Genomic DNA, 23,718 nt, shown 5'->3' on the forward strand with positions numbered 1-23,718 from the left:
CATATAAACAATTTTCCAACACCACGAACTAAAATTTATGAGCTTACAAGGAATTTTGATCTCGATCTTCTATATGCAAATCTCAAACCCATACCTAAATCACATATAATACATCTCATGGACTATAACACATAATGTCCAATTTTCAAACACAAATAATCTCATATATATAAAAAATATATATATATATATATATATATATATATTTATTAGAAAGATAAAGTCATACATTGTGATTTTAGGAAACTAATCCTAGCACACACACTCACACTTCCAAACACTCAAACCACTCAAAGAAAGACTCACAGTCACAAAGCACATAGAGAAAGATAGAATGGAGAGTGGAAGAGAAGCAGAACACTTTGTAATTGTGTTTCTCTTCTTTCACTCTTGCTCCCGGAAAGGATAGATGCATGGCTTTATTTAGACTGCATTATCAAAACATTCATTCTATTTATTACATAACATTTAAGAACTTCCCCATGCATTTATTTCACAAACTCCCCCATAATCTTGAAACTCCTCACATGCGCATTCACAAAATTGAACTGACTTATTTCCCTATGTTTACATTACCGTTGACCCTACCCAAATTCAGATTGTTGTTGCCTGTACCCTAATTGATGTTGATAATATTGATGTTGGTGGTGATGGTATTACTGGTGGTGGTGGTGGTGGTGGTGGGGGAATTATCGCCACTGGTGGTGGTGGTGGTATTATTGCCGCTGGTGGTGGTGGTGGTATTATTGTTGTTGCTAGTATTATTGGTGGTATTATTGCAGTTACTGTACACAAGCTTTGTCAACAAATCCTTTAAGGCATTATCAAAATTAGTTCCTTCCAATGCCGAGATCTCCCGGAAAATCAAATCATTCTTCTCAGCAAATCCACGAGCTTCCTTTCTTAGAACTTCACGATCATTCTCGGAATCACTTTTGTTCCCTATCAAAATGATAGCTTGTCTCTTCTTTGCATGGTGATGCAACTCTTCCAGGCAAAGAGTCATGCAATCAAAACTCTTGCGGTTAGTTATGTCGTAAACCAGTATTACCCCATTAGCATCCTTGTAATCTGCATTTGAATCTACATTGTTTCTGCTCAATCCACCAAAAAATATGATCAGATGAGTATAAATTATACTAACAAAATTGATTCAATTATACTAAAGCCAATTATTAAAATTGATATCAACCTCTTGATGCACATTCAAAAGGGTTAAGAAACTCTATCATACTTTTTGTCCTCGAATTCGTAAAACTATAAAAAAAACCAAAGTGATTTAACCAAAGCTAACCTCATCAAATATAGTAATATTCACTACAAAAAACACTGGCTATAGCAGCATTTCTAAAAAATGCCGCTATAGGTACAATATAGCGATGTTTTTGAAAAAAAGCTCCTATAGGTATTTTATAGCCGCATTTCGAAAGGTCTAGAGTGGCGTTTCTAAAAACCGGGCCTATAGTAGCATTTTGAAGTGCCTTTAGCGGCATTTTTCAAACGCCGCAATTAGTCCTGGTCTTAAGGGCCTATAATGGCATTTGGAAAGCGCCACCATAGCCGAACTTGAAAAAAAAAAAATATATATATATATATATATATATATATGTTTTGAGGAACCCATAGCGGCATTTGGAAAGCGCCACCACAAGTCCAGCCAAAAAAAAAAAAAATGAAATAGCCAAAGTTTTTGAAATAAAAATACTTGACTCTTTCTACCCGAATAACTCTCTCTTTTTTTTGCTGAAACCTAAATAACTCTCCACTCTCTCACTCTCTCACTCTTACTACCGATCCACCATCAGCAGATCCACATCGTTGATCCACGCCACCGTCCCAACCCCAACGGCGATCCTCGCTGTTGATCTGCAAAGCCTCAGCCGCCAATGCATTTCCCCTTCCCCAAATCAATGTTGGGTGGCCAAAACGGTCTTGGGTTTGGTGTTGGGTGTCCGGGTCGGTGTTTGGATCACTTCAGAGGCATTGATTTGGATGCCCTTCTCAACATGTCCACCAATGACCTTGTTAAGCTCTTCACTACCAGAGCTTGTAAAAGGTACTTGTTTTTTTCTTCATATATGTCATCTTTCATTTTTTACTAATTTTTTTTTATAATTGTTTTATTAATTTTGTGTTTGAAATTTTGTAGGTTTTAGAGGGGTTTGAAGCGAAAGCCCATGGCTTTAATCAAGAAATTGCGCTAAGCTGTAACCATCTCTCTCTCTTTAAATTTTTAGATATTTTGAAATTTTGGGTATTTTGAAAATCTGGGTATTTTGTTTTTAACAGTGTTGTTTAGGTTGTTTTTCATGTTTGGGTGTCTGGATATGTCGAGTTTAGGTTGTGATTGGTGTTTGGGTGGCTAAATGTGCTAGGTTTGTTGGATAGAGAGAGACAATGGTGGGTTGGGGTTGCTGGTTTTTTTTAATGGTTGTTGGCTATAGCGGCGTTTTGAAATGCTACTATAACTAATTAAAAAAAAATCGCCTATAGTAGCATTTTTAAAATACCACTATAGGGGATGGACCTATAGTAGTGTTTTGGAAAATGCTGCTATAGACCTATAGTCATGGGACAAAAGTAGTGTTTTGTGGTGCCGCTATAGAAAACGACGCTATAGCCCAAATGAACCTATAGCAGCGTTTTGAAAATCTTGAATGCAATATTGCTCTCATTAGGGGCATAGCTATACATGGTTGCTCCACCCCCACCCCCCCCCCCCCCTAAAAAAAATTAAAATTTCTTTTATAGTATATAGAATTATCAAAAACTTTAAAGTTATAGCCTATAAAATAGGAATTAACCCCACCAAATATTTGAGTTAATTCAATGGTGCTCTTAAAAATATGAAATAATTTCTCAATTGGTCTATTAATTATAAAGACAATGTAGTTTTTGTTTCTAAATTTCATTTTTTTTTTAATGTAGAATTTGTACTTGTATCTATTAAAGTTTTGTATCTATTAAAATTTCTTACTTTGGTAGACAATTGTGTAATTCTTATTGAAAATGAAGATTTTACTAATTTCACTATGGAGATTGTAAGGGCTGTTTTTTAGATCCTAGGCCCAAAAGGTAAAAGGATTCAGGCCCAAAGAGCCCAATACAAAGAATTTGTAGAGAGTGGGTTGAAAACTAGGTTTCAATGAGTTGGACAACGCTCACAATGGATTAAAGATTGAAGTAAAGCAAAGGAAAACAAGTTTTGTGCGAAGAAATCCTTCCTCAACAAAGTCCGAGGAGAGTAGTTCCTAGATATATTTCTCTTAGACTTGATTATAATTACAGTTTTTAGTGCTACAGTCTTTTTCTTTCTACAGATTCTTAGATGAACCTCCCTTTCTTCCTAAAGGATCTCTTACATTATATAGCCTCTTTCAACTGATCTTGACCTTCCATTTTTTAATCATGTAGGCCACTACTCGAGTGCTTGTCCCATCAAACGCCTTCCCAAATATTCTGAGTTGCAGCAATCAAGACAACACTATTCAAGGGTCTTCTTCATATAAATGCGGCCAAAGGGTTTGGTGAGGTGCAATAAATGTGGTGGCAGCTACCATCCCTTCAGACATGTTAGGATTAACCCCTTTTCTAAAGCTCTTCTTCTATAGTGTGACCTCCTCTGGTAATGTGTCATCGACGTGGCCAAGGCTCGCCTCCCTAGCCTTACCGTCCGAGGGTATGGTCTCCTCGAAACTACATCGGCCTCGAATATGACACGTGGCACTATTACCTTATTAAATTTCTATATCCCATAGAGATGATAAAAGATTAAATTTATTTTAAGTTTGAGGAGTTTTGGATTTTACATCATGAAGTTTCAGACTTTGGATTTTTCTCCAAAACTCATATTTTGTTCACATCAGCAGCCCCTCCATTCATATTTCCGTTAATTGTCATATAAGTTTGCCATGCATAAATAATGCCACATCATTTTCATTATGTCATGTTATTAATTATTTAAAGTCTTTTTAGGCTACAAAAATATTGTGGCATCATTTTATTGGATGAACGAAACATGCATGACAAGTTTATGTGACACTTAACATAAAATATGGACGGATGGACTATTGATGCAAACATAATCTAACTTCGAGGGTAAATTTAAAATTTTGAAATTTTACAGTGTAAAATCCAAAAATTCCCAAACTTTAGAGGTATAGTTTGTACATTAGTATTTATTTTATGAAAATTTGTTATTTAGCATAAATTTTATACTAGGTTCTTTTTGTTATTATTTTTCTACAAGTCTAATACCAAACATTTAACTAGACAATTTTTGTCGTTAAAGTTTAAAAGATGATAAGTTCTCCTAAGAATTATCTTGTAAATATGTTCATCAAAGGTTTTTGATTTTGTATACAATTAATTATGAATTATGACTTACATAGTATTAAAACTTATATACACACGTGTAGCAGTTTATTTTGAGTAATATATTGGTATCACAATTTGATTCCTCCAACAAAAAATCATTGTAAGCCCCTAGTTCTCATTGAACTTAAAACCAAGTCCTTAGGAATTACGCAAAAAGTAGTGTCTCTTATACACAAATTGTTTTACACAAACTCTAAAAAAATACTAAAACTGTGAATTAAAGTCAAAAATTTGTAGAGCTAGAGGTACCGTTCTTGGCGAATGATGCCCCAGATGTGGGCCTTGACACTCTTTTTCTCGATGTGAAGGGTTTGGGTCTCGTACTTGACAGTAACGATGGTACCAGTCTTGGACTGTTCACAACGTGCCAGTATCTGACACTTCCCAACCTCAATGTCTCCTATCAGCACCACCTTGAATTCACAGTCAATCCTCTGTTCCGAAAGTCCATATCCTTCTTTACCTTGGCTTGCCATTTTCTTTCTATTATAGAAAAGCAATTTGAGAGAGAGAGAGAGTAATGATTGTCTGAGCTATACTTTATGGAAGTTCAACAATTGGAAAGGAAGGGCTATATATATGTGTTTGTGTGAACTGTGCATGCTAAAGTGTGATTGATCCAATGAGTTGGACAAAAATGTCCCTACAACGTTGTTCACTTCTTCTTCTTCTTCTTTTTTATTTTTTTTTTTATTTTTTATTTTTTAAGGAACTGTGCAACGTTCTATTGAATTTATTCCCAACCAACTTGACTTTTGACTATTCATTCTTTCTTTTTTCTTTCTTTTTTTTTTCTTATTTCCCTCAATTTTTTTAATGGTTTTCTGTTTTTAACTTCATCAGTTTTGGGTTCTTTATATATATATATATATATATATATATATATATATATATATATATATATAATGTCCATCCATAATTCCATTCACAATTATTTTATAAAAATATAGTTTATTACTTTTTTTTTATCTAATAAGGGCCTACAAGTAAATTTATATAAACTATATTTTTCATCCCTCTACTTTTTCATCTCTCAACCAAACACAAGCATGGATAAATCCATTGCCGAGCCTACTAACAATCCTCTGATGTAGTTTCATTCTTTTCTCAAATGTCAATGGATCAAGGTACCCTTCTTTATTAGATTGGGTTACTCCGCTGGATTTACTAAAAGGCCGATACCTACAACCTACTTTTTAAAGTAGATAAATCCCACTAGCGATTGACCCAATCATTTGAAACTATTTGCCCCCCTTCGGGTTGAATCAGATCAGCTGGGTTGGTCATGTTTAAATGGTTAGGGACTAGGCCTATGTCCTCTAATGTCCTTGATATCTTTAACATAAATAGGTTAGGGGCTTGACAAAAACTCCTCACGAGTTAACCTACCCCCCCCCCCCCCCCGCGGCCCTCTTCTTAGGTCACTTCAATAGAACACTAATAAAGGTCCATTTGAATACAGCTTATTTTACTAAAAACTGAAAACATTGTAGTAAAATAATTTTTAAATGTGTGAATAGTATCATGAGACCTATTTTTAATATTTTTTTTGAATAAAGTGGTTTTGGGTCCCATAAACAGTGCATGAACAATGCACTTTGTCTCATGCACAGTGAATCCATGTGCATGAACAGTGTAGTTACTGTTCATACGCGTTGAAAAAGAAAAAGAAAAAGAAAAAGAAAACGTGAAACTCAAAATGCAAACGCGCAATAAGCCCAATCCAAACAGGCACTAAGTGTTATCTTTTCCTTTTTAAAATTATATAGCATATAATTCATTTATTATATCCCTTACTTGAATTCCTTAATATTATATCCCTTACTTGAATTCTTTAACATAATATGTTCTTAACTCTTGTACTTCCTTCTTACTATTTTAAGTCACTTTTACTTTTTATTTTTTTTATATTCTTTAGTACATATATATTTTTAATATGTTGATAGTTGGTGTGAGGAGATTTGTATCGCAGATGTCTACATTAATTGTAGAGGTCACTAATAATAATTTTTCTTTTTCTTTTCCTTATTTTTTTTATTTTTTTTATACAACATAGAAATTCTACACTAACCTAATCTTAAGTATATTTGTGTGTGAAACTCCCTCTAGGAGACTTGAACCCTGGCCTTTTGCCCCCCACATCCCCTAAATACTTATACTTGTGGAGTGACTATCACACCAAGAGTGTGCGGTGGTTCTTTTCCTTATTTAAATTCTTTAGAATACATAGTTCCTTTATTATATATCCCCTTACTTGAATTTCTTGATATAACAATTTTTTTCCTTTTTTAATTCTTTAGAACATATATAGCTGCTTTAGTATATCCCTTACTTTAATTGAAAATAGAAAAAAGCATATTACTTGAACTCCTTAACATAAAATGCTCCTAGCTTGTACTCCATTCCTACTATTTTAAGTCACTTTTACCTTTTATTTTTATTTTTTATTTTTATATTCTTTAGAACACAAAACACACACACGCACATACACACACATATATAACATTGATAGTTGGTGGTGGGAGATTTGAAATTTTGAACCCTAGATGACTCTATTGACAATATCACTAATAAGAAATTTTCTTTTCTTTTTTTTAAATTCTTTAGTACATAGTTCCTTTATTATATCTCTTACTTGAATTCCTTGATATAAGAATTTTATATTTATTTTTTATATTCTTTAGAACATAGTTCCTTGTTTAAATAAAAATTAAGTCAAGGGATCAGTTAGGTAAGTAGGGAACAACCGGAAAATAATTAAAGAAGAGAGGTACAGACTACTAGCTTTCATAATGATCGTGCAATAATGTAGCTAGAGGTAGGGCAGGTCTTAGTTGTCTAATTAATGTTGACACTCATTTTTGTTAGTAGGGCACTGAAAATGTAGAGGAACATAGCTTTCATAATTACAACATAATGTCAATTGTTAAAGATGATGTACATCTCACGGAGTTATCATATTTGGTAGAGCTTGTGTCCAGGGGCAATGCCACTAGCTACGTTGCAATGTGGACACGCGTTCAAGAGTGGATAAAAGAGCTTCTTTCTTTTTCTTTTTTTTTTTTTTTTTTTTTTTTTTTTTTTTTTTTTTTTTTTGGTAATCACCATTTCAGTATCAATTTAAATTATGGTATAGTAAAATGATCAAATTCAGTCATATCAAATGGATAGGACATGAATATGGATGAATCCAAATTTTTTATCACGCTCTTTCTATTCCATCCCATGCTTCACATATAAAGATGAGCCAGTTGTCCACTTATTCTTAATTTTAATTTTACTTACCTAAAATAAATGATAAAAAGAAAAAAGAAAAAAGAAAAAACCTGAACCATATTCATCCCACCTCCTCTTATTTGCTAATTTATTCCTAACATGCCCTAATAACATCTTTCCACATACAAGACTACTATGAGATTAATTACTATTAACCAAAATCATAGATGATCACGAACATACATAATATATTATTGACACCTAATGTATCTAAAAAATAAAAATCGTTTATCTTATTTGAAGTGTAACATTTTATACTCTAGCAATCTAGCTTACCATATGTCTTTTGTTATTTTCTTATAAAATAACCATTTTTAAAAAAAAATTTAAAAGACACATAACATATAATAATTGGTAAGACGTAAAGTACAACAGTAAAAGTGGAAGATAAAATTTTATTTATATATATATATATATATAGATCTATAGATTATACTTTGTTGAACTAATTAATAACACTAATGCAAAGAATCTCTACCCACAAATGTTTCCTTGAATTTATCAAACTCTAGAGGTAGTAACCAATATGTTGGAAACTCAAGATTTGATATATGCCCCAACGGAAAGTAAACCCTTATACATTATTTAAGCTTTATAATCTTGACTTTTGTTCTAGAATACAAGTTGTAGGGACCCTAGGGTTTAATATAAAACCCCAAAGAAAACGTTAAACCATCCTAATATATATAACCAAAGAAAACGTGGCAAAACTAATAGGACTTAATATATACAAATCCGAAAGAAAACTGTAAGGTTGAATTTATTCAACCATCTAATTGGCTTTATTCCGTGCCAAATTTGCTTGTAATTCAGCACCCTGTATTTAGGTGGGTTTGTTGTAAGGGTAGTGAGTGAGATAGAGTGAAGATTGCTCAAGAGTGTGCAAGAAAACAGAGACTCGTGGCTGGGACTCGCGGGTGACTCGCGGCTGCAAGCCGCCAGAAGCAGCACACATGCCAAGCATGCTGGAAGATGAACAGTCATGCTAGCTGGAGCACTACAGGACAAAACAGGACAACTGGCCATACGGTTAACTCGCGACTGGATCTCGCGACTTAGTCAAGCCGCGAGGTCAAGCCACGAGCCACCCCTGTTTTGTAAAACCTGACGTTTCACATTCCTCTCCTACTCCAGTATAAATACCCCTTTTACCCACGATTGAAAGAGGGCTTCCAGAGAGAATTTTGAGAGAGAAACCCTAAAGAAAAACAAGATTGTTTCACCCACAATCTATACCTTAGAGTCTCTTCAAATTCCTCTACTCTCTTCCTCTCCATTGTCAAATCCTTGAGAGGCATTATACCAAACCTGGTTCTCACCATCATCATCACTGTGAGACAGTTGTTTGGATTTCTGGGAAGCAGTTAGGAAGGAACCAATCTTCATTGGTTGATGCTACGGTCTAGTAGCGGAATCCGGGAAGCTAGAAAAGAAAAAGGTTCGGCGCAACCTCGTTGGAGTAAGAAGCTTGGAGGGCTTAGGTGCACTGGGTAGATTAGGCTTGGAAGGTCTATTGCTGTCCTTGTATCCCAACTGTATTTTCTAGTGGATTGTTTACCGCTTGGAGGGCGGCGGAGAGGTTTTTCGCCGAGGACTTCGGTTTCCTCTTCGATAACACATCGCGTGTTGTCTTTGTGTTTGCATCTTCCTTCCTCTCTATCTTTGCCTTTTTATTATCTGCTGTGGTTTTATTTTGTTATGGCTTAGATAGTCTTTAACCAATTTCGTATTATAGCATGTGTTAAGTTTCCGCACACTAGTTGTTTGACATATTGCTTGTATTGGTTAAGTTGTAATTTGGGGGTCTAAACGTTCAAAGGTGTTTTGTACACGTTTTTGAACTTTCAATTGGTATCAGAGCGGGTACACTTGTTGTGGTTTTATTACCTAAGTGTGATCCTAGACCCCTGTGTTGTGATTGTTGTTTTGGAATATACCATGCTGAATTGTAGCTTAAGTGTTTGTGAAAATGACTCTATGCATATGTCTGAAAGGTGTCTTACTGATGATCTTGTAGAGTTGTTAAAAACTAAGAAACATGCTAGAGTATTTGTTCACATGCTGGAATATCTTGAAAATCAGAATCATGTCTTACACAGTAGCATATCTGAATCTAAATAATTGATTAAGAAATATAAAAGAAAGAATAGAATGTTGTGTGAGATGATTGAGAATCTGAAAATGAAAAATCAATCTGAAAGAAGCATGAAAACTGATGATGAGTTTGTGTTTGAAGGTCAAGAATGTCTGTCACATGTGAACCTATTTGTGCATACCTCATTGAAGGTGTTTAATGCGTGTTTGTGGTATCTTGACAGTGGGTGTTCTCGCCATATGACAGGGGATAAGTCACTGTTTAAGACACTCAAAGAAAATGTTGGTGACTATGTGACCTTTGGTGATGGAAGTCATGCTCAAGTTCTAGGCAAAGGAACCATTGAGATACCTGGTTTGCCTCTGTTGAAAGATGTGCTATACATAAAAGGGCTGAAGGCGAATTTGCTGAGCATCACTCAAATTTGTGATGATGATTTCCTGGTACAATTCTCTAAGAAGGGATGTTTGATCATCAATGAAGAGGGGATTCAGGTTTTGGAAGGAAATCGGACTACAGATAACTGTTATGGAATAGTTCCCACGGCACCCATATCATGTAGAAGTGCTCGTGTGGATATGTTGGAGCTGTGGCATCACAGATTTGGGCATGCCAACTTCAAACAAGTAGCAAAAGTCTCCAAACTTGAAGCAGTCGAGGGACTTCCTAAGTTTGGAAAAGTGAAGAAGACCGTTTGTGGTGCATGTCAAATGGAGAAGCAAACTAAGGCAAGTCATCACAAGGTGAATGTGATAGCCACCTCTCGGTGCTTAGAGTTACTTCATGTTGATCTAATGGGGCCTACCAGAACTGAAAGCCTAGGGGGGAAGAGATACATTATGGTCATTGTGGACGACTACTCAAGATACACTTGGGTTGAATTCCTTAGAGAAAAATCAGAAGCTTGTGAGAGGTTGGAGATTCTGTGCAAGAAACTACAAAACGAAAAAGGGATTCCGATAGCCAAAGTTAGAAGTGATCATGGGAGGGAATTTGAGAATGCAAGATTCGATTCCTTCTGTGAGAAGAATGGAATTAAAAGAGAATTTTCAGCTCCCAAAACTCCACAACAAAATGGAGTGGTAGAGAGAAAAAATCGTGTGATTCAGGAGATGGCAAGAGTCATGTTGCTTAACAAGCAAATACCTCAAAAATTTTGGGGAGAAGCTGTCAACACCTCGTGTCACATTGGCAATAGGATTTTCTTTCGAGTTGGTACAAAGAAGACTGCCTATGAGATATGGAATGGGAAGAAGCCTAAGGTGAAGTATTTCCGGGTGTTGGGAAGTAAATGCTATATCCTAAATGATCGAGAGAATCTTGGGAAGTTTGATGCGAGAAGTGATGAGGGTATTTTTCTTGGCTACTCTACTACAAGTCGAGCGTATAGAGTGTTTAACAAGAGAACAAAGGCTGTGATGGAGTCCATAAATGTCAAGATTGATGATGCCTTACCTAAGGTGGAAATGATTGATGATGTAGAAGGGCCAAGCACCAAAGAGCCCGATGTTGAGGTAGAAGCTTTGGATATAGAAGGTGAAGAACCTATACCAGAAGTAGAATCGACTCCCATCAACCCAAGAATGGAAACGAGATCGATGTCTAGAACATCAAGTCCTCTTACTCCTCCAGAAGTTCATCCTCCTATCTCTCGTAGTGATGAAGTTTCCACTTCAAAAAGGCCATCTTCAAGAGTTATCAAGAATCATCCGGAAAGTAATATCATAGGATCTCTTGATGACGGTCTTCGCCTCAGGAAAGGAAACATTCTGCTAGCCAATCATGTAATATATCACTGTTATCTTGCACAGTTTGAACCAAAAAGGGTTGAAGAGGCTCTTCAAGATGAGAATTGGGTTAAGTCAATGCATGAAGAGCTGAATCAGTTTGTGAGGAATGATGTGTGGGAACTTGCTCCACGGCCTGAGAACGTTCATGTTATAGGCACAAAATGGATTTTTAAAAACAAAACTGATGAAGATGGAGAGATAATTCGAAACAAATCTCGGTTAGTAGCTCAAGGATACACTCAAGTAGAAGGAGTGGATTTTGATGAATCATTCGCTCCGGTGGCAAGACTCGAATCCATTCGAATCCTCATGTCCATTGAGTGCACTTTGAATTTCAAACTTTATCAAATGGATGTAAAGTGCGCATTTCTGAATGGATATCTAAATGAAGAAGTATTTGTTGAGCAACCAAAAGGATTTGAGGATCCTCATTTTCCAGATCATGTATTAAGATTGAAGAAAGCCCTTTATGGCTTAAAACAAGCGCCTAGAGCCTGGTACGATCGTCTTACACATTATCTTCTAGATAGAGGTTTCAAGAGAGGGTATGCCGATCGAACTCTGTTTGTCAAAAATGATGAAGATTATCTCCTTGTGGCACAAGTCTATGTTGATGACATAGTGTTTGGGGCAACTATCGAAGATCGTGCTACTGAATTTTCTGAGGAGATGAAGAAGGAGTTTGAGATGAGTATGGTGGGGGAGCTCACATTCTTCTTGGGTCTTCAAGTCAAACAACAGAAGGAGGGTATATTTGTATCTCAAGAGAAGTATGCCAGAAACATTGTCAAGAAGTTTGGACTAGACTCCAAAAAACATGCCTCCACTCCCATGAGCTCTTCCACTAAACTGAATGTGGATTCGTCGGGAGTTGAAGTAAGTCCTACATTGTATAGGAGCATCATAGGGAGTTTGCTCTACCTTACAGCCAGTAGACCGGACATTGCTTTCAGTGTGGGCGTTTGTGCCAGGTACCAAGCTAATCCGAAGGAATCTCATCTGACTGCTGCTAAGCGAATCATTCGATATGTGAATGGTACTGCAAACTATGGTCTGTGGTATTCAAAAGACTCAAATGCTCGTCTTGCTGGGTATTCAGATGCTGATTGGGCTGGCAGTGTAGACGATCGGAAAAGCACTTCAGGCGGCTGTTTTTATCTTGGTAACAATCTTGTCTCGTGGATGAGCAAGAAGCAGAATTCAGTGTCTCTATCTACTGCAGAAGCAGAATACATCGCTGCTGGAAGTTGCTGCACTCAGCTTCTTTGGATGAAGAAATTACTTCATGACTATGGAATTCCTCAAGAAACGATGTGTGTCTTCTGTGACAACACCAGTGCCATCAATCTTTCCAAGAATCCTGTCCAGCATTCAAAATCCAAACACATAGAGATACGTTACCATTTCATTCGGGATTTGGTAGAGGAAAGAGTTGCGTGTCTTGAGTTCATACACACCGACAATCAAAAGGCGGATATCTTCACCAAGCCTCTCGATGGTCCACGGTTTGAATCACTCCGTAAGACCATTGGTGTTGGTACAATTCCTTGACTCTCTTGTGTGTTGTGTGCTTCACATATTTATAATATGATAAGTCTGTTTGTGTTGGGGTACACACCTCTTTGATTAGCTCTTTGTGCAACATGTTTGTTGTTTGTTTGTCCATTTGTGAATACTGTTGTTTCTTTTTATGTTTGTTCAATCATTTTCTTCTTTTGTGTCAAAAATCCAAAAATCACATAAAAATTAGAAAATCAGAAAGCTTGATTGACATTGTTGAGTTTTTGTTTCAAAACTTGTTTTGCCTTGTACCTTTGTGCTAATGGCATTGTGCATTTTCGAGCATTGCTTGTTTCTTTGCACTCATATCTCTGTGGGAGAAATCTTGAAATCTTTGTGATTGTTGTAAATAGATCTTCAAACTTGTCATGAATGATTAGTGAATGGTTTTGTTGATCTTGAGACATGCATAGACTTGTGTCTATATATCTTCCCACTCTTTATTTTTGTTTTGCTATAAAGAGCTCACCAAATGTAAATCTCCAAATGAAAAGAGATATTGAGCTGCAAAAGCCTGTCGCACATTCTAGTATTTGACCAGGAAAAAGGGTAAGCGACCTTTTATTAAAGTGAATGTTTATTCAAAAAGGCCAAAGGCCTGTTCTTTAAAGTGAAATGTCATATATCACTCTCACAATGAGAGATGATTGCCTCAAAAGATCAAAAAGATCAAATGTTATGATTGAAAGTGGAGTCAAATGATAAGCTCCAAGTTATGTTATCAAGTTGTGTGGGAGGTCATATATACATATTTCTATAATTGAGATGGGTCACATGATTTAGTGCTAATTGTGTATACCTTGGTTGAATTGATCATTGAAGCTTCACATTAGACGAAGGACTATCTCATTGTTGATATCCACACACAACACACAAGTTTATTCAATAAATGCCATATTCATTTGTGTGATTGTACTTGATGAAATGTGTTTTCACATGCTCAATCTTTGTTAATTCAAGCACAAAAAGATTTTTGAGTGTTTTAGGTATTTTTGGAAAGTCTTTTGTTTGAAAAATCTGAAAATTTCAAAAATCCAGTTTTGCCCTGTTTTGGCGGCTCAGTCGCGGGTATATCAAGTCGCGTGCCTCAGTCGCGTCTTCGCGAGTAATTTTTGGCGACTTGTTCGCGAGTGGAAGGTCCAGTCGCGTGGTTTACTCAGAGATTTTCGCGGCTCAGCTCGCGACTCACTCGCGGGTAGACCTTTCAGTCACGAAAAACACTTAGAAAAAATTTTCAAATTTTTGTCCTTGAGTGTTTTGGCGGCTTGATCTGGCGACTTTTTGGCGACTCGTTTCAGTCGCGAAAATCGCGTGTTTTGGACATACAGGGGCAGTTTTTAAACTTTTTGTTTTTCCCTCGATCTTTTTGTGACTGTTCATTGTCTTTCTCATCTGCTCTTACCCATTCACACCGTGCCTCCATTTTCGATCTCCATTATTTGCCTCTTTTCAGCTCAAAATCGTCGACTAACAGGTATGGTTTTTCTGTCTTGAACTCTATTTTACTTGTTGTTATGGTTTTCCCTCTGGATTATTCACATTTGATTGTGATTTTGTGATGGGTTTTTAGCTCAACTATTACTCTTTGTCCATGCTTAGCTTATGGAAGCTTGTGTTTCTGTTTTTGAGCTAGTTTATTTTGGTGGTTGTGTTCTTCATCATGTGCTTAGCTAGGGTTAGCTATTTTTGTCTGATCTACCGTTGATGTCGTGTTTCACTATGATCCTGTGTGGTATCCTGTTGATGTGTTGTTGAATGTGGGTCCTTTTTCAGCTGATTATGTGGTTCTATTTGGACTCCCTCTACTGTGTAGTTCAATTTGGGCCATTTGTGTCCCTCATTGCTATTTTCTGACCATTTTCATCCAGCTATTAGGGTTTCTTCATTGTCCCTAAATTTCCACTAACCCACTGCTAATATAGTCTGTTGGATTGTGTTCTGTCATTTCCCTTGTTCATAATGCAGACTGGTCATGTCACCATTCAAGAAAGCTGCTGTGAAAGGAGGTAGTTCCAAAGGGAAGGAACCAGTAATTGATGTTGATGATTACCCACCTCAACCAAAAGGGACTCGCTCTTCATCAAAAAGATTCGATCCCAACAAGTTCAGATCATATGCAGCCTATCAGTCTTATGAGAATTTCTTTCTACATGCCAAACCATTACTAGAAAGAGCTTTGGATCAGTCCTCACTTCATGACACTGACATTCCGAAATGGTTTGCTCACAAGGATTGGAATTACCTTCTCTCTGATCCGGATGACGCGTATGAAGAGTTGGTAAAAGAATTTTATGCTAACGCAATTGTGGAAGGAGATGAACTTAAGTGCTGGGTTCGGAAAAAGAGCTTTTCTGTCTCTCCTACATATCTGGCAGAAATTCTTCACATCAACAGACCCATTTTCCGACATTCACCGGTTTATGATGATCTCTGTCCTGATGAGGAGCTTCTCAAAGAAAGTCTTGGTCAAGACTTGGAGTTCTCACCCAATGGCAAATCCATCAGTGTTTCCTCTCTTTCTCCAAAACTGAGAGTGCTTACAATTGTGATGTTTCACAATTTGTACCCTTTATCAAGCACTGGGTATATGAACCTCGGACGTGCTTTGTTTCTTCATGATCTAATCTCTGATGTGGAAATAGACATCTGTGCTCATATCTTTCATGTTCTGCGCAAAACGGTTCTTCGAACTGAGTCTCGGATATGCGTTCCTTTCTGCAGTCTCATTTCACGGATCTTGAAGCTCAAGGGAATTTATCCAACGGCTGATGAATCTCCTATCTCCAAACCAAGTCCAATCAACATGCGTACATTCAATGCAAGCATTGGACATAGTCGGAAGAGAGCCAAACCAGAAACTTCTGCATCTCACAGTGACTCTCAGTTTAGCACTCTCTCCCTAGATGAGAAACTTGATCGCATTGTATCCTCTGTCCACGAGTTGAATACAAAGTTGTCTGGACTCACAGCTTCTCTACACCATCAAAGCACTCGATGGGATATGAAGTTTACTTCTCTTCAAACTCAATTGGATCAAATTCAGAGAAAGCTGGAAGAGGATGACTAGCCTATTCCATGACAAAAAGGGGGAGTGATAGACATGATCAGAGGGGGAGGATATTACCTAAGGGGGAGTGTCATTACCTAAGGGGGAGTGTCTTTACATTCTTCTTCAGTTTCAATTTTCTCTTTAAGTTGATATATTGTGTTTTGTAAACTGTTATTCAGGATGTTTTTGTGTTTGTACCCATGTGCTTTTGTAAGCTTTTAGGGTTAATGTTTTATGCATAGTTTGTAGGCTTTATGGTATGTACCTTGCTTAATGCAGCCTTTATGCTATGTTGAAATCAGTACTTTAATCTAAATGTTCTGCATTTTGGTTTATGTACTGTCACTCTTGTGCCCTTGTAGGATTGTTCCTAGATGCATATACCTTGTGTGTTATGCATTGGTTGAGTGTTGAGCATACAAGTGTCTTGCCTTGTGCTTGTTAACTTGTATGTCCTTGTGTTCATTCCAAGTGTGAATGAGCACTGTGATCACTACCTTGTGGTGTTCACTTGGTTGATCAAGCCATGATTTGTTTCTTAACTCCATCTTTGCTTGATCACATATTGCCTGTTTCATATGCATTTATAATTTTCTGCTTACAATGATCATGTTGTATTGTTGTGTTTCAGGAGTATTATGTTCATATGATTCAAGTGCTTCACAGCTTCTAGAGTTAGGTGTGAGTGAGTTTTGTTCAACTGTTCCCAACTCACATGTTAAGTCTAGAGTCTGTTTTAGGGTTTTGTCACGGAATAGCCAAAGGGGGAGATTGTAAGGTTGAATTTATTCAACCATCTAATTGGCTTTATTCCGTGCCAAATTTGCTTGTAATTCAGCATTTAGTAACCCTGTAATTAGGTGGGTTTGTTGTAAGGGTAGTGAGTGAGATAGAGTGAAGATTGCTCAAGAGTGTGCAAGAAAACAGAGACTCACGGTTGGGACTCACGGGTGACTCGCGGCTGCAAGCCGCCAGAAGCAGCACACGTGCCAAGCATGCTGGAAGATGAACAGTCATGCTAGCTGGAGCACTACAGGACAAAACAGGACAACTGGCCATACGGTTAACTCGCGACTGGATCTCGCGACTTAGTCAAGCCGCGAGGTCAAGCCGCGAGCCACCCCTGTTTTGTAAAACCTGACGTTTCACATTCCTCTCCCACTCCAGTATAAATACCCCTTTTACCCACGATTGAAAGAGGGCTTCCAGAGAGAATTTTGAGAGAGAAACCCTAAAGAAAAACAAGATTATTTCACCCACAATCTATACCTTAGAGTCTCTTCAAATTCCTCTACTCTCTTCCTCTCCATTGTCAAATCCTTGAGAGGCATTATACCAAACCTGGTTCTCACCATCATCATCACTGTGAGACAGTTGTTTGGATTTCTGGGAAGCAGTTAGGAAGGAACCAATCTTCATTGGTTGATGCTACGGTCTAGTAGCGGAATCCGGGAAGCTAGAAAAGAAAAAGGTTCGGCGCAACCTCGTTGGAGCAAGAAGCTTGGAGGGCTTAGGTGCACTGGGTAGATTAGGCTTGGAGGATCTATTGCTGTCATTGTATCCCAACTGTATTTTCTAGTGGATTGTTTACCGCTTGGAGGGCGGCAGAGAGGTTTTTCGCCGAGGACTTCGGTTTCCTCTTCGATAACACATCGCGTGTTGTCTTTGTGTTTGCATCTTCCTTCCTCTCTATCTTTGCCTTTTTATTATCTGCTGTGGTTTTATTTTGTTATGGCTTAGATAGTCTTTAACCAATTTCGTATTATAGCATGTGTTAAGTTTCCGCACACTAGTTGTTTGACATATTGCTTGTATTGGTTAAGTTGTAATTTGGGGGTCTAAACGTTCAAAGGTGTTTTGTACACGTTTTTGAACTTTCAAAAACATGATGGCAATATTCACTTGTTCTAGGGACCCACAATGGACAACGTGAAAGCCATACACACAGAGGCCAATTCTAAGATTTAATATATATACAAATATGTCTCCCAATGGGTTTAACAACATATAAACTCAATGAAAAACGGTGGGCAATATCATTGACTTATTTTATATATATAAAAAAAAAAATATATATATATATATATATGTACAAATCCGAAAGAAAACGTAAGCCATAATCATATATTAGAACTTGTAATTCCATGGCTCAATTCAAGAATATACGTAGTGAGCAATGGGTAATCTAATGTAAAAGTGCAAGTCCTATTCTAGGAAAATCCATTTTAAACAATCTACACATCCCTAATGTTTTCCATGATAAAATCCTAAACCTTCAATTCTTTGATTCTAACAGTGAGAAATCATACCTTGAACAATTTGGTTGCCTCTTCAATTGTATGTGCTCTAAACTCCAAGTGAAAAATACACCTCCTAGCCTCCTTAGTGGTGAAACCCTTCTTATGAAAACCATAATTTATCTTTTCCTCTACCCTATATTTTAACGCATCAGAGATATGGGCTTGATGGGGTAGTGGGCTGTAGTTTAAAACCCACTTGAGCTTATCTGTTTAGACTCCAAGAAGCCCATAAATCATCTTCCTCTTTTATTTATTTATTTATTATTTTAACTGCCGTGCTAAATTGTATGCACTAAAACATTAATTTTCTCACCTATTTTGTAGCACCACAAAATTGTCTACTCCCATACAATTGAAGAGGCAACCAAATTGTTCAAGGTATGATTTCTCACTGTTAGAAACAAAGAATTGAATGTTTAGAATTTTATCATGGAAAACGTTAGGGATGTGTAGATTGTTTAAAAGGGATTTTCCTAGAATATGACTTGCACTTTTACGTTAGATTGCCCACTGCCCACTACGTATATTCTTGAATTGAGCCATGGAATTACAAGTTCTAATCTATGATTATGGCTTACGTTTTCTTTCGGATATGTACATATATATATATATATATAAATCAATGATATTGCCCACCATTTTTCATTGAGGTTATATGCTGTTAAACCCATTGGGAGACATATTTGTATATATATTAAATCTTAGAATTGACCTCTTTTACTTACAGCACTTAAATCACTCTGAAAGTCCAGTCGAAACACCCTCCAAAAAGTCTCAAAACACTCTTAAATTGGACCTATAAGTAATCATGGAAATTACTTAATATCCTCCACAAAATATAAAGCTTATCGAATTATACAAACTAACTCACTAAGATTATACTTTGTTGAACTAATTAATAACACTAATGCAAGGAATCTCTACCTACAAATGTTTCCTTGAATTTATCAAACTCTAGAGGCAATAACCAATATGTTGGAAACTCAGGATTTGATATATGCCCCAACGGAAAGTAAACCCTTATACATTATTTAAGCTTTATAATCTTGACTTTTGTTCTAGAATTCAAGCTGTAGGGACCCTAGGGTTTAATATAAAACCCCAAAGAAAACATTAAACCATCCTAATATATATAACCAAAGAAAACGTGGCAAAACTAATAGGACTTAATATATACAAATCCGAAAGAAAACGTGATGGCATTATTCACTTGTTCTAGGGACCCACACTGGACAACGTGAAAGCCATACACACAGAGGCCAATTCTAAGATTTAATATATATATATATAAATATATATATATATATATATAAACAAATATGTCTCCCAATGGGTTTAACAGCATATAACCTCAATGAAAAACGGTGGGCAATATCATTGACTTATTTTATATATATATATATATATATATATATATATATGTACATATCCGAAAGAAAACGTAAGCCATAATCATATATTAGAACTTGTAATTCCATGGCTCAATTCAAGAATATACGTAGTTGGCAGTGGGCAATCTAACGTAAAAGTGCAAGTCATATTCTAGGAAAATCCCTTTTAAACAATCTACACATCCCTAATGTTTTCCATGATAAAATTCTAAACCTTCAATTCTTTGTTTCTAACAGTGAGAAATCATACCTTGAACAATTTGGTTGCCTCTTCAATTGTATGTGCTCTAAACTCCAAGTGAAAAATACACCTCCTAGCCTTCTTAGTGGTGAAACCCTTCTTATGAAAACCCTAATTTATCTTTTCCTCTACACTATTTTAACGCATCAGAGATGTGGGCTTGATGGGGTAGTGGACTGGAGTTTAAAACACACTTGAGCTTATCTCTTTAGACTCCAAGAAGCCCATAAAACATCTTCCTCTTTTATTTATTTATTTATTATTTTAACTGCCGCACCAAATTGTATGCACTAAAACTTTAATTTTCTCACCTATTTTGTAGCACCACAAAATTGTCTACTCCCATACAATTGAAGAGGCAACCAAATTGTTCAAGGTATGATTTCTAACTATTAGAAACAAAGAATTGAAGGTTTAGAATTTTATCATGGAAAACGTTAGGGATGTGTAGATTGTTTAAAAGGGATTTTCCTAGAATATGACTTGCACTTTTACGTTAGATTACCCACTGCCCACTACATATATTCTTGAATTGAGCCATGAAATTACAAGTTCTAATCTATGATTATAGCTTACGTTTTCTTTTGGATATGTACATATATATATATATATATATATATATATATATATAAATAAGTCAATGATATTGCCCACCGTTTTTCATTGAGGTTATATGCTATTAAACTCATTAGGAGACATATTTGTATATATATTAAATCTTAGAATTGGCCTCTTTTACTTACAGCACTTAAATCACTCTGAAAGTCCAGCCGAAACACCCTCCAAAAAGTCTCAAAACACTCTTAAATAGGACCTATAATTAATCATGGAAATTACTCAATATCCTCCACAAAATATAAAGCTTATCGAATTATACAAACTGACTCACTAAGATTATACTTTGTTGAACTAATTAATAACACTAATGCAAGGAATCTCTATCCACAAATGTTTCCTTGAATTTATCAAACTCTAGAGGCAGTGACCAATATGTTGTAAACTTAGGCTTTGATATATGCCCCAACGAAAAGTAAACCCTTATACATTATTTAAGCTTTATAATCTTGACTTTTGTTCTAGAATACAAGCTGTAGGGACCCTAGGGCTTAATATAAAACCCCAAAGAAAACGTTAAAACATCCTAATATATATAACCAAAGAAAACGTGGCAAAACTAATAGGACTTAATATATACAAATCCGAAAGAAAACGTGATGGCAATATTCACTTGTTCTAGGGACCCACATTGGACAACGTGAAAGCCATCACTCAGAGACCAATTCTAAGATTTAATATATATACAAATATGTCACCCAATGGGTTTAACAGCATATAACCTCAATGAAAAACGGTGGGCAATATCATTGACTTATTTTATATACATACATACATACATATATATATATATATATATGTACATATCCAAAAGAAAACGTAAGCCATAATCATAGATTAAAACTTGTAATTCCATGGTTCAATTCAAGAATATATGTAGTGGGCAGTGGGTAATCTAACGTAAAAGTGCAAGTCATATTCTAGGAAAATCCCTTTTAAACAATCTACACATCTCTAATGTTTTCCTTGTTAAAATTCTAAACCTTCAATTCTTTGTTTCTAAAAGTGAGAAATCATACCTTGAACAATTTGGTTGCCTCTTCAATTGTTTGTGCTCTAAACTCCAATTGTATGTAAGTAATTATGCATATGTAATGACCAAAGGAAAAGCGCTAGCCACATCTGTACTATACCTCAAAAGGACTAGTCACAATTGAGGTTTCTTGTAGTTGTTAATAAAGCCCAGATCTACCCAGTAAATACCCAATGTAGGACTCATCACACATCCACACACATCACACAATCAATCAAAAATTTGTCAGGCTTTATATCTTGGTAAGGATGAAATTCTTTCCATTTTTTTTAATTTTTTATATTTCTAATTATTACATCAAGTTGGAGAGGGTGTTCAAACCGTTATTCTCTTCAGAAAGAATAGTGTTACTGAATTACAAGGCTCTTAATAAATTCTTTCCAATTAGAACCTTATACCAACCATTCAAGTAAAATGTATTGCCAAATTATTAAGTGTATGTGGGATTTTAGGATGAAATTCTTTCCAATTTGAATCTTATACCAACCATTCAATTAAAGTGTATAGCTAGGCAAGTTATTTCACGGGTACGTGGGATTTTGCTGAAATCTCTTTTAGCACATTACTTTATGTGTATATATATTTGTATGAAAATGAGATGCAGTGACTTCACAATCAGTTAATGCCTCCAAAAGTTCCTTGATGAAATTTGTATGAACACTTTCTTCTCAAATCATTCAGTATGTTGCCTAAATTGTACACGCTTTTTTTTGTCCTTGCCATTAACTCTCTACTTCACAGACATTGGATATCACGAATAATCATGATAGGCTGATAGGCATGCTTGAAAATTAGCTCGATGTGAAAACCTTTGACCACTTAGATCATTCATTATGAATTCTGATAATTTATAATTATGTGATTTGACACAATAATTTATAATGCCTTTCTTATCAATTCTAATATTTAAAAAAGTTCACCAACTTTGGGTGTAGTGAGTGATCCATTAACTATGTACCAAAAAAAAAAAAAAAAAATTTACATAAACCTTAGTTTGTGTAATGAATCATTAACCATCTTTCATTAATTAACAAATGTAATATGACTTTACTTTGACTTTTACAGGTTAATAATGCTGGAGCTTCTGGAGTTGTGGTTGATTAGGAAGGCCTTAAACATAGACCCCTCATCCTAGGTAAGCAGTGGCGACGCCACGTTGAGGGCAGGGTGTTCCCAGGAACACCCTGCCCTAGAAAAAAAAATATATATATAATAGTTTAAATTTTTTTTATTTGTTTACCTTTAAAAAAAAATATATGAACACTCTCAAGCAAAATCAAGAACACCCTCAAAATTTTTATGCCACACAAATTTTGAACTAAAATCTTAAAAAAAAAAAAAAAAAATGTAAGAGAGAGAAAGTGAAAGAGTGAGACGGGTAAAAAACTGAAGGTGACTTTTGATAATTCTTTGAGCTTAAGGTGGATTACTCATGAAACTTCGACCTTCACAATGTTCACATATTTGCAGCACAAAGAGAATGGGTGGCAGAGAGAGTGTGGTGCCTTGTAAGATAGAAGTAGAAAACACAGAGATAGAGAATTTGAAAACTAGGGGCTCTATTTGGGTAAAAATGGTGGGGTTAGGTGGGGTAGGTGAAATATTAAATGGGCACCCAAGCAAATATTGACACATTTTTTCTTTTCTGGCAAATAGTATCCTTTAGGCAGCTGACAGTTAAAAATAGGAGTACCACTTGTTTGTGATATTGTTGCTTTAAGCAGGGCCTTTTGTACTGTTTCTTTTGTTTGGGTCTAAAGAGTTTGTAATTCTGCAGCTCACAGTGCTGCCAAGCTAGCTCTTTGGATCCATTGCTTTATGTCTTTTCTTACGGATAGTCTGCCAATAGAGTTACTTGAAGTATGTAAGGTAGAGTTACTTGAAGTCTGTAAGGCAGACTTCCCACTCTGCTTTGATCTTTTTTAATGAATTACTATTGAAGGTTAGCAAAAAAAAAAAAAAAGGAGTACCACTTGTTTAAAAAAAAAAAA

The 23,718-nt window shown here is 35.9% G+C and overlaps 1 protein-coding gene and 1 pseudogene across 1 annotated transcript in view; one reads left to right on the forward strand and one right to left on the reverse strand.

Annotated features, from left to right (window-relative positions):
• LOC126725205 ((+)-neomenthol dehydrogenase-like) overlaps positions 1–23,718 on the forward strand; it is a 39,563-nt pseudogene that overhangs the window by 12,641 nt on the left and 3,204 nt on the right.
• The window catches only part of LOC126725233 (ras-related protein RABA4b-like), a 30,840-nt gene continuing 7,591 nt past the window's right edge, over positions 470–23,718 (reverse strand). The window contains exon 2 of the mRNA XM_050429809.1: positions 470–1,094. Within this exon, the coding sequence (XP_050285766.1) occupies positions 617–1,094 (478 nt within the window). The 3' untranslated portion in view covers positions 470–616. The remainder of the gene's footprint in view (positions 1,095–23,718) is intronic.

The sequence above is a fragment of the Quercus robur genome, chromosome 1 (assembly GCF_932294415.1).
Source record: "Quercus robur chromosome 1, dhQueRobu3.1, whole genome shotgun sequence".
Classification (NCBI taxonomy): domain Eukaryota; kingdom Viridiplantae; phylum Streptophyta; class Magnoliopsida; order Fagales; family Fagaceae; genus Quercus; species Quercus robur.